This window comes from Theobroma cacao, chromosome 7, assembly GCF_000208745.1.
Source record: "Theobroma cacao cultivar B97-61/B2 chromosome 7, Criollo_cocoa_genome_V2, whole genome shotgun sequence".
NCBI lineage: Eukaryota > Viridiplantae > Streptophyta > Magnoliopsida > Malvales > Malvaceae > Theobroma > Theobroma cacao.
In genome coordinates this window covers 4,335,245-4,347,530 of record NC_030856.1, presented here as the reverse complement: position 1 = coordinate 4,347,530, position 12,286 = coordinate 4,335,245, and the positions used below count along the sequence as shown (strand labels likewise).

Genomic DNA, 12,286 nt, shown 5'->3' with positions numbered 1-12,286 from the left:
TAAATCCAACGGCTAAATCAAAGGCCCGGCCGAAGTGCTTAACAAGGAAGCGGAAACACTTGATCCTTGGCAAATTGAATCCATCGAGAGAGTTGGAGAGTAAAAGCGAAACCAACACTCCAAATCTCACTGAAAAGAACTTTCTTCTTCACATTTCTACATTTGATCTATGGACTTTGTAAGGTTTGTATAGATCGAAAAGAAGAGAATGGCTAATTATTTAGCTCAGTTTCAGACGATCAAGAGCGCTTGTGATCATCTCGTGATTGCTGGTAAATCTTTTTTATTTGAATTAAACTCTTTATTTTGGGTTTGGGTTCAGTTTCTTTTTTCTTTTTTGGGATTTTTATGTTGTTGGGTGGGTTGGATCGGGGGATGTGATTACTTTACTGTTAGATCTTTTATGTGTATGTTGTGATGGTTGATGTTAATTGTTGGTGATTTGAGGTTTTTAGTTGATTTCGTGAAGTGGGTAGTTGAATTTTTGAAGTGAGGGATTAGTTTACCAATGTGGAGAGTTAAGTTGAAACGGGTAATTGCTGGTGATCATTTGGTAAGTGTAGTTGGTTTGAGCTTTTTAGTTGATTTTATGAAGTGGGTTCTTGATTATGTTGACTGAGGGATTGGTTAGACTTGTGGAGAGTTACTTGAAATGCTTATCAGCTTCGTTAGCTTGTATAAATGTCTGTGATCGTCTGGTAAATTTTGTTGCTTTACGTTTATTACTTGATCCTTTTGACGAATGGATTGATTAGAAGTGTGGAATGCAGAAAAAAGAAAAGGAGAAAAAAATGAAGATATGATTTATCAATTATCTAATATATGATTCCATGATTTGCCGTTCAAGTAGTTTGTATGTAATAATAATTGGCAAATGAATGTTGGCACGTGCTGGCAAAAAAATCTGTACGATCTTTCCTTGCTACAGATTTCTATATAACTATTTCGTTATGAACTGCTTTACAGTTGAAGATGTCAGTGACTTGTGGCCTACTGTCAAGAATAGTTTTGAAGAACGGCTGCCATTTAAAAGAGCTTGCTTAAATAACAAGACCCGTAATCCTGTGTTTGTGGAGAATTTGCCAGCTGAATTCATATTAACCACCGATGCAAGACTGCGTAGCCGATTTCCTCAGGAGCAATATTTATTTTGGTTTCGAGAGCCATATGCAACTCTAGTTCTTGTTACATGTGAGGTACACACAATCTCATATATGATCTGTATTCAATATTTTTGTATCAGATGAAAAATTCTTTTAGACAGATTTCAAACAGAAATCACCAAAAAATCTGCATTATTTTTGTTATTGAAGAATATGAATAAGTTGAAAAAGACCAACAAATTTTCAGATTCATAAACTTACAGTCCACACTTTGAGAAAAGACAGTTCTTAAACTTTTCTTATAACCCAAATCTTCATTCTTCACTGAGCCTATAGAGGAGCACCTAGTTGTCTGGGCAATCCTTTTCTTTCCATTGTTGAAACAGTGAAATATGATCTCTTTCCACTTAATGTTCATTTTATCATGTTCCAATTTATTTATCAAAAACCTTCTGTTTGATAGTTGTTATTGTTGGCAAGCTATTCTTTGGTGTGCATATAAATGCATGTAATTCTAGTGCAGGATAGCACCAGTTGTCTCTTCCATGTCAGAATCTTTATGTTGCTCTCTTGAGTCTGAATGAATAAACTAAAAAATCCTTACTTTGACTTGTTTTTGATGAGTGAGCTTTGATTACTGCTTTTCAGCCCTTAGGAAGGACATGAAAAGCAGTGGGTCGTGAAAAGTATCAGAATTAGAAATCAAAAGGAAAAGGAAAAGGAAAAGGAAATTGAAATATAATTTTAGCTTCTAAATTTATACTTAGACTTTTCTTGGTACCTTCTAGTTCTATTTTATCTTGTTTGTGTTATATTAGCATTTGGCTTAATCTTTAATCTTTCTCTTCATGTTCATTTTCCATTTTTATATATTTGCTTATTGTTTTACTCACTTGATTTTCCCAGGATCTTGATGAGTTCAAGACCATTCTTAAGCCACGCCTGAAATTAATTGTCCAAAATGATGAGCGTGAATGGTTTATTGTATTTGTGTCTAGAGCTCATCCAAGCAACGATCAGGCCACCAAAATGGCAAAGAAAGTATATGCTAAACTTGAAGTTGATTTCAGCTCCAAGAAGAGGGAAAGGTAAGCTTGCAGCTCTCTGCAGCTTGTATATATTCTAATTGATGGCATGAGTGTTAGGTAGGAGTTAGGTCTTGGGTTTAATTCTTAAGTTTAGCGTTGATGTAATGTTGTATGGGTAGGAGTCAGGTCTTGGGTTTAATTCCTAAGTATAAATACAGAAAATGTCATGAAGTTGCTGTGATTGTTTCCCCTTCTTCTTAGGAGTGTTATTTTTATATTCTGGCATTACCTAAAGATTTGTTTCCTTGGTACATAAAAATATTTTTTGTCATTGGCTAACAACTTGATGCTGGAATGTTGCGCCCATGTTGCAAATTTTAGGAGAAAAAAGATATGGTGGAACTTCAAAAGTAGCACGCTCAAGAAACTGGTGTTTGACTTTACCTTTGTCATTTTCTGATATTCTAGAACTGTGCTTTCACTTAGGTGCTGCAAGTTTGACATACATGGTCCTGAAGCAAATTTTTGGGAAGACTTAGAGTCAAGGATTATGGAGTCTATCAGAAATACATTGGATAGACGTGTACAGTTCTATGAGGATGAGATACGCAAGCTTAGTGAACAGCGATTCATGCCAATTTGGAACTTCTGTAATTTTTTCATTTTGAAGGTTTGGTTCTCTTTCTAAAATTTAGGGAATATGGATAACGCTGATATTTATGGGGGATAAACTTTATGATTTTCTGTTCTTTTGTTATCCATTGTTATCCTTTTCTGGCTTTCTATTTCTGAAGATTGTAAAAAGAAACAGAGCACTTACCTAAGAGGCCCAAACTTAAAAATTGATTTTGTCCTTTGAGAGATATAATCCTAATTAATTATTACATTATTTTTAAGCTTATTTTTGAAGTCTCTGACTATTAAACACTTCATTTTCCTTTTCCTTAGGAAAGCTTGGCTTTTATGTTTGAGATGGCTCATCTTCATGACGATGCCTTACGTGAATACGATGAACTAGAATTGTGCTACTTGGAAACAGGTGTGAAATATATATTTATGCCTATATGTTAAGTGTCTATGTTATCTTGTTTTTACTTTGCTAGTGTACATTATTTTATTACTATATATTCAAACTGCAGTATGATTTGACAAATAGCCTATGTCTCCATTTCTCTTTTATGTTTAGTGCTTCAAAACAATAAAGTTGAACTGATCAAATATTTGCTTTCTATTAAAGAAGGGTGGGAAATTAGGTTATCATTCTTTACATAGTCTTTCGCTTTTTCCTGTAATTTTCTTACTTAAAAATTTGGCAGCCCAAAAATATTACCGGTGACACATTGTGAATGTGATATGTCAGTATATCTCAGTTTTTATTTTCCAGTTGACTGAGTGATGGGATATGTGAGGGCATTTATTGTGATGCCAAATTTATGATTGGGCAATTATTAAGATTTCATCTTGAAATGCTCTTTTTTCTTGTGAATTTCAGTAATTGCTTTTGGCCAGGGCACTTCTTGATCTTATTTAATAATATATAAGTGCAGTTAATATGGGTGGGAAGCATAGGGAGTTTGGAGGACTAGACCACGGTGATGATCAGGCAGCGCTGCTCAACCCTGGAAACAAACCATTGACACATATTGTTCAAGATGACTCATTCAGGGAATTTGAATTCAGACAGTATCTCTTTGCTTGTCAATCAAAGGTGTGCAGTACTAACTCTTATGATTTTAAATTTGTTATACCTATACATGACACAGTCTAACCTTTTGAGTAATCACCATTAAGTGAGTTTATTTCTATTGGCAATTTTTAGAACTTTATCAAAACGCTCTTGTTATGGGTTATTTGAATGCTATGGTTAATTGATCAACAGCTGTTGACTATGTTACCTTCCCTTTAGTTCAAATGGTTAAAGCAATTTCCAATGATTTATTATTGGCTTTTCTTAAAATGTTCTATGGATGTTTCTTTAATCTCGTTGGTTTATTAGTTTCTAATCCATAGTTGACATGTCTGTTTTTGAGCTTATACTTTGTGTTACTGATTTACGTTAACTTGCAGCTCTTATTCAAGCTGAATCGTCCTTTTGAGGTTGCTTCAAGGGGTTATCCATTTATAATTAGTTTTTCAAAAGCCCTGGCAATACATGAGGTATTTGGTATTGTTTGTTTCTGTCAGCAACAATTCTGGTCATTGTTTCATTTTTTCCTTTTTTTTTTTTCATTTTAATCCTCTCCTCTTGGAATTCTTGTAGAATATATTACCCTTCTGTATGCGGGAAGTTTGGGTAATCACTGCATGCCTAGCTTTAGTCAATGCAACCAATTCTCAATATGATGAGGGTCAAGTAGCCCCTGAGATAGAAAAGGAGTTCTATCGCCTTCAAGGTGATCTTTACTCCCTATGTCGGATTAAGGTAAATTTCTAGTCCTTATTATTATAAATGATAAAGGGATGGCAAGTTGTCATATTTTTTAACAACCACTGGAAAATATTGATGATTGTGGCAGTTCTTGAGGCTTGCTTATCTAATTGGATATGGAACAGAGATAGAAAGGAGTCCTGTTAACAGGTATGCATTCAATTTTTGTAGATCAAATCGCTTTTGACCTTCCACAAATTTGGTTACTTGTTCCAAAATTTGAAAAAAAAAATAGAAGGCTATTCCGTGTGGTTGAGGCTGATTTTCTCACTATGCCAAAAAGTTACCTTCATGTTGTTTTGTGGGGCTTTCGTTGAATGTGTTATGGATGCATCATTCTTTTCTTTTGAGCAGTGCTTCTCTGAGCATGCTGCCTTGGCCCAAGCCTGCAGTTTGGCCTTTAGTTCCAGATGATGCTTCCTCTGAGGTGCTTGTGAAAGAAAAGGCAAGTTATTATTCCACATTTGTAATTTTAACTCAAAACCAGCAAAAAGGCACATCTTACACACACACACTAAACCTTGTTAGTGCAAATTAATTTCTGTGTTCTCTCTCCGTCCAACTTATGTAGGACTTCTAGTTGTTCTTTTTATTTTTCATCTTGTATTTCAACATTCAAAGCATGTTAATTTAAAATGTATAAGTTGCTGATAAGGAGATGGATGTATTGATTGAAGGATCAATAATAGAACATTTTTTTGGGTACAATAGTAGAACATTTTAACAGAATAGAGATTTAAAATAGAAAAAAATGGTGTGACTGCAATAATGGCCTCTCCTTATTCAGTGGTTCCTTTCAAAGTAGAAACTTTTCTAGAGAAGAAACTAGATCAGGTTAGCAAGATTAATGTCTTTTCATGTCTGCATGCTTTAGATCCACATAAAAATGTTGTTTCTTGGTGGTTTTACCTTTTCTTGCTAGAACTTTGATGAAATTGGCCTTTTTTTTTTTAAGTACATAATAACGTTTTACTTCTTCCAAATATAGGTTCTTTAATGGCAATGTTAGTTTCAGATGCCAAGTTCATATTTTTTAAGCTGAAGGCGCTATGTCATCCTACCACTGGAATAGTGGCTTTTTTATTAATCTAGATTTTGAGAAAGCATTATTGCCAATGCTTGTTTTCATAGTCTTAGGCTTTTATGCATTCCACGGTTTCTATAGTCTGTTAACCTCTTCATTTTTAATCCATGTAATTTACATTTTTGGTTCAGATGATTCTGCAAGAAACTCCTAGAGTCAAGCACTTTGGCATTCAGAGGAAACCCTTGCCCCTGGAACCTACTGTTTTAATACGTGAGGCAAACCGGCGAAGGGCTTCCCTTTCTGCTGGAAACTTGTCAGAGATGTTTGATGGTCGACCTGCCTTTGCCGATGGGTAAGGAAATCTCAAGAATCAAGGCAAATGTTGCCTTAGCAACTTTTTGAAGATGACTTACTCTTGGCTTGAAGTTTTCATGTCAAGAAATTGTTTTGACTTTTTGTTTGCCTTTTTCTTTTCATATTTGCCATTTTGGTTTTGTAATTAAAAAGTTTTTATGTCAAGTAAATGTATGCATGCTGACAGATCAGGCTCAGATGTATCATTAAAGACATCGCCATCAAATAAAGCACAAGCAATATCGATGTCACGTACTCACTCATCTCCTGGATTCGAGGGCACCATTGATCGACCTATGAGACTTGCTGAAATATTTGTTGCTGCTGAACATGCTCTGAAGCAAACAATTTCAAATCCCGATCTGCAGAAAACTTTGTCATCTATAAAGGAGTTTGAGGTATCAAACTGAGGCTACACATATTTGCGTTGTTCATGTTTCCACCTTTAAAAGCCTTTTTTTTGTTGGGGTGGGGGGTTGGGGAGAGGACACTGTACTTTCCTAAAAATTCTCTTCTTCTGTCCCTGGTATTTGATCTAGGTTTACTGGACAATCTCTATGTCCCCTAGGATGATTTGGAGTCTTTCAAAATATTAACACATTTATACCACAATTACATTCTCCTTGGGGTTATCACTTGGAAGTCCCAATAATCGAGTTTAGACTCTTAGTCATTCTATAATCCAGGATTTATTTGCCTGATGCAGGGCTCTGATATTCAGTATTTAATCTATCTTCTCTTTTCTCATTAATTCCTTTTCATGTCATGGCAGCAAAAGTATATGGAGCTCACTAAAGGTGCTGCTGACAATTACCATCGTTCTTGGTGGAAACGACATGGAGTTGTCCTTGATGGTGAAATTGCAGCTGTCTGCTTTAAGCGTGGGAACTTTGACCTAGCTGCAAAGTCATATGAGAAGGTTTGCGCACTTTATGCAGGTGAAGGATGGCAAGATTTATTGGCTGAAGTCCTGCCCAATTTAGCTGAATGTCAGAAGATACTCAATGACCAAGCTGGCTACCTGTCATCTTGTGTGCGATTGCTTTCACTAGATAAAGGTTTATTTTCGATGAAGGAACGCCAAGCTTTTCAGTCAGAAGTTGTTAGTCTTGCACATAGTGAAATGAAGCACCCTGTTCCTCTAGATGTATCATCATTAATTACTTTTTCCGGGAATCCTGGGCCTCCTTTGGAATTATGTGATGGGGATCCTGGTACCTTATCTGTAACTGTTTGGAGTGGCTTTCCTGATGATATAACTCTTGATTCTCTTACTCTCACTTTGATGGCTACATATAACGCGGATGAAGGTGGGAAGGTATGGTTTCTAAGACAAGATGATGCCAGTATGTTTGTACACTATGTCATAGCATGATATGACTCGGTTATTTGATTCATATTTCAGTTAAGGAGCCCTACTGCCACTGTGCTAAAGCCTGGTAGGAATACAATCACCTTTCCTTTACCACCACTGAAACCTGGTTCCTACGTCTTGGGAGTTCTTACTGGACACATTGGACACTTGACTTTTCGATCTCATAGTTTTTCCAAGGGAGGTCCAGCAGATAGTGATGATTTCATGAGCTATGAGAAACCGACCCGGCCTATACTGAAGGTACTCTCTCTCTCTTTTGGTTTGGAAGTAGTGTCTCTCAAGTTAATAGGGATTAAGAAAAGTTGCGGATAATAATGTTCATAATCATCAGTGAAATTCAGGACTATGGGATCAAGAAGCTCGTTTATTCTTTTGTTTTATTTCTTCAATCTTCTGATCAAAGTTTCTCTTTACTTAGGTTTCCAAACCGAGACCTCTAGTTGATCTTTCTGCTGCTATATCATCTGCCTTACTGATTAATGAAGCTCAGTGGATTGGAATTATAGCACAACCTATAAACTACTCCTTAAAAGGTGCTGTCTTGCATATTGATACTGGTCCTGGTCTGAAGATTGAAGAGTCACATTCCATTGAGATAGAGAGTTACAGAAATGCCCCTCAGAGTTCTGCTGATATGGCAAACTCTGGTGATGCTAGGAAAGATAGTTCTGTGGCTGCTAATAAGGACTTTGAGCAGCTAAGTCTCCATAATGGTAAAATAGAGTTACCAGATTGGGCCAGTGATGTGACCTCAATTCTATGGATTCCAATTCGTGCTATTGATGACAAGCTTGCAAGAGGGTCATCTTCAGGTGAGGAAAAAAAGTCCAAATTTGTGACAGTTTCAATTGTGAGTACATGCTTGTTTGTGTGCAAAAATGCATCTTTGTGCACTTGTTTGCTGCATCTGACGGCTAGGACATTTATGATTTGTTGTATGCTGTGGCAGGGGCCCCACAGAGACAGAGCATTGTGGATGGAATGAGGACAATAGCTCTGAAACTTGAATTTGGAACATCAAACAACCAGATCTATGACAGGTATTGCCTTTCCTCACATTTTTATTTTTAACATCTACAGTTTTCAATGTTAATTCCATCTCTCTCTCTCTCTCTCACACACACTTGCACAATACACCCACCTGCAGCTTGGGAGCCCTCGAGACCGACTATCTTCTTTTGTTTCTCTGGTTTTTCATGGCCTGGTTTTTGTATTTGATTTCTGAACTTCATTACGTGATCTACTCCCTGATATGCAGAACCATTGCTTTGCATTTCACTGACCCTTTCCATGTGAGCACACGTGTTGCAGATAAATGCAATGATGGTACATTGCTTTTGCAGGTCAGTATGTCCTAAGCTTTCAGCCACATTCATGTATGTATGCTTTTGTGGTACATTTTAATGAAGCAGTCGTGTATAAATAAAAGGACTTCAGCTTCTTGTCTCTCAGTTTTCTTACATATTGAAGATAGAAACGGGCTAGCAAGAAGTCCATCCAACTGCCCCTTTTCTCTATGTGCATAGTTATGCCAGTTTGGGTGAGGCATACCTCATAATCTGGTTTTAAACTTTAAATTGAGATTGATGAAGTCCTTAGACTACCTCCTAGTATAAGCCAACTTGCTTTAATGGTTAGTATTGTGAACAGCCTGCAGAATATGTAAATGAAGGTGTTGCTAGTTTAGTAACAAGATTCCTAGACTCTATGAAGAATGAAGTGAATTCAAAACTCCAGACTCTTTGTGACAATCTGTAGTAACAAGATTTTGCTGCTATTGAATATAGAATTGCCCAAACCTGGTCCGAAGTCCTGTTTGAGTATTCTTCAGCTTAACCTGAGTTGAAATTATCATCCTTGCAACACAGTCCATTGTGACTTATGCTATTATCTTTTGTTTCTTTTTTCTTCATTAATGTCTCTCAAGTAGTGACACTGGATATGATGAGTCGTAGGGTTATGAAATTATCTAAATGACTAAATCTCAAGGAATTTAGCATATGCTGAATTAATATTTAAAGATGCTATCATAAAAGGAATATCATAGGATTTGGGTTTCAGTGACTTGAATTTGAAGAGAGGAAGTAAGAACAATTAGGTAAAGCAGCCAAACCACTAATCCTATTATTTTTGTCTGGTTTGCTTTTGATGCGTAACTTCAGTCATCAATGGACAAGCTTGAGCTTGTTGTATAGCATCTGAAAATATGATAAGTTTCTATTTTTTTAGTAGCACTGCTTGATTAGTGTGTATACCACTTCATATGTCATTAACTGACAGTGCATGTTGGACTAGGGATTAACCGTATCTAGGGAAATATATTTATCTATTACATGTGAGTAAGAGACGTTGCTTGAATCTTACATTCATGGTGTATGCCGAGATCAACATTTCTGATTCATCTTTGTGTTACAAATTTCCTATGGCTCTTCATATTTTGTATGAAGCTCACGTTGGTTCATGTTACTTCCAGGTAACACTGCACTCCCAAGTGAAGGCCACATTGACTGTTTATGATGCTTGGCTTGATCTTCAAGATGGATTTGTTCATGCTGGACAAGGAGATGGAAGACCAATTTCTGGCTTTTTTCCACTTGTCGTATCTTCAACTTCAAGAGCAGGACTCTTATTCTGTGTATGCTTGGGGAAGAAATTTGCTGAAGGTATGGACTTCATTGTTTGGATAATATGAGGGCATAGGCTTCTGCTTTTGTAATTCTTGACTGTTTATTCACATTAAAATGTCAAACACTAGTGGTTGTGCCTTATTCTTATAATTTTATCATTAACAAGACCTATATATGATAACCTCTCATCCGCTTACTCCTCTCACTTTGGCTTACATTGATGACAAGTAATCTACCCCTTGCTTCACAGATGAAAATAAGGCTCAACAAGACAGCATATTAAACATCAGATATGGAATTGCTGGTGATAGGACCATTGGGGCACACCCCCCTGTGGCTGTGAAATCAAATGAAACTGAGGGTACTGCTCAGGATTTGATCTTCAGGAGTGCTCTAGTTTTGCAGCAGCCTGTGCTTGACCCATGCCTGGCTGTTGGGTTCCTGCCCCTTCCTTCTGATGGTCTTCGAGTTGGGCAACTTGTTACCATGAAATGGAGGGTTGAAAGGTTGATAGACATTGAGGAGAAGAGAGTTCCTCAAAACAATGTAAGTTACAATAATCCTACTCTTGGCCAAATTTGAGCTACAAGTATTTAGGAATAAGCATGCATCCATGTCCCTACATCTTTTGAGTTAAAATTTGGTAAATTAATTGCAGCAAAAGACCTTTATTTGTATTATCATCAACTTTCTTTCTGGTTCCCATCACCTAGGCTGGGATAAGGAAAGCATAGGGATGCTTTATATTTCTCATAAATCTGTAGAGAAGCTATTAGTGAATACCGTGCAACTCTCCTGCAATTTTGCACACTCAGCTACTATCTATCTCTTGTTTGACAGGTTGAGATGTTATATGAAGTCAATGCAAATTCTGAGAATTGGATGATTGCTGGGAGGAAGAGGGGGCATGTATCTCTGTCCACAAAGCAAGGTTTACAAACTGATTCCCTATTCACTTTATAATGATAATTCCCAATGGCTTTGTAGCTAAGCAGAAACATTCATATATCATTTCTGCTGTATGTACTTACAGGTTCAAGGATAGTGATTTCCATATTATGCGTGCCACTTGTTGCTGGTTACGTTCATCCCCCTCAACTCGGGCTACCAGATATTGATGAGGCGAATGTAAGCTGCAGTCCTGCCGGACCTCACCTGGTTTGCGTCTTGCCTCCTGCTCTCAGTTCATCCTTCTGCATTCCAGCGTGATCGTCTCTGGCTTCTCCTCATACCAGTCATCTCTGGTCGTAATTCTCCACTCTTGATAAGTAAATTCCATTCAATGAAACTTTTAACAGTCAGAGATAAAATTTCAGGCATCCAGTTTTGATTTTGCTTGATATGTGTAAATTTGCAATAGTTTTCCCCCTTGCATTGTTGGGAAAAATGAAGAGAACTCCATTGATTTAGATTAGAATAGATAGTTCTTTCAATGCTTTCAATATCAGTTGTGCAATGTTCTTGGCTCATGTAAATAAGAACTTGGGATAAGGTTATTCAGAACTTCACCGTCACATGGTGGTCAAATGATTCCAGTTTAATTTTGCTTGCCCATTTAATTATTATTTTATCATCAAAACAATAAAATATTGATTTATAGTACCATTTTAAATATTTAAATATAATTTAAAATTAAAATTTTAAAAAATCATTTATTAATATAATAACCTATCCGGGTTGAGTTCAAGTCAAAAACATTATGTCCAAACTTAATCTAGACAAGTAATTTGATTCCTTGTTAAAATATCATATGACTATGTGATATTAATTTCGAAAATTGCAATTTATTAAAGAATCAAAAGATAATAACTTATTTAAGTTTGGGATTTATTTAGGTATTTTAACTAAAACATTTTTATAAAACATTTACCTTCCCAAAATCATTGAACTCGAGACAACATTGAGGTATCTGGTAAGAAGGAAGGGTATATATTAATGAACTTATAGTTTGAGAATATTAGGAAGACACATGGGGATGTGAGGCAATTAAATTGTATGTGAACAGGACAATGAACAATTAATGCAAGATGGGGCTTTCCTAGATTGATGGTGAAACTTGAACAAAAAGAGTGTGACTAAGCACAAAACCAACACATGCTGCAATTAATATGTTTCTGATGATTCTGGTGAGCAATCAAAAAGAATCCCATCTTAGATTGTTCTTTAAGTAATTTTTATGCAGCACTGAGCTCGGATCACTGCCCTTTTCTTTTAATTTATGATTTTTTCCCTTTACTTTGATGTTAAGAATTTACAAGATCTAATTACTACAATAAAATATTGATCGTTATTGATTGACTGTATGATGTTTTTTGAATTTTTTTTTTATGTTTATTTTAAAGTT

The 12,286-nt window shown here is 36.1% G+C and overlaps 1 protein-coding gene across 1 annotated transcript; it reads left to right on the top strand.

The window, feature by feature from the left end:
- On the top strand, window positions 34–11,483 carry LOC18593853 (trafficking protein particle complex II-specific subunit 130 homolog). Its single transcript, XM_007021246.2, has 21 exons — window positions 34–272; window positions 967–1,196; window positions 2,010–2,191; window positions 2,618–2,801; window positions 3,080–3,170; window positions 3,679–3,839; window positions 4,199–4,288; window positions 4,392–4,553; window positions 4,648–4,709; window positions 4,914–5,004; window positions 5,775–5,938; window positions 6,128–6,338; window positions 6,713–7,258; window positions 7,346–7,555; window positions 7,734–8,127; window positions 8,265–8,355; window positions 8,574–8,658; window positions 9,789–9,978; window positions 10,193–10,488; window positions 10,783–10,873; window positions 10,976–11,483. The coding sequence occupies exons 1-21, from the start codon at window positions 209–211 to the stop codon at window positions 11,149–11,151; spliced, it is 3,771 nt and encodes a 1,256-aa protein (XP_007021308.2). The 5' UTR covers window positions 34–208; the 3' UTR covers window positions 11,152–11,483.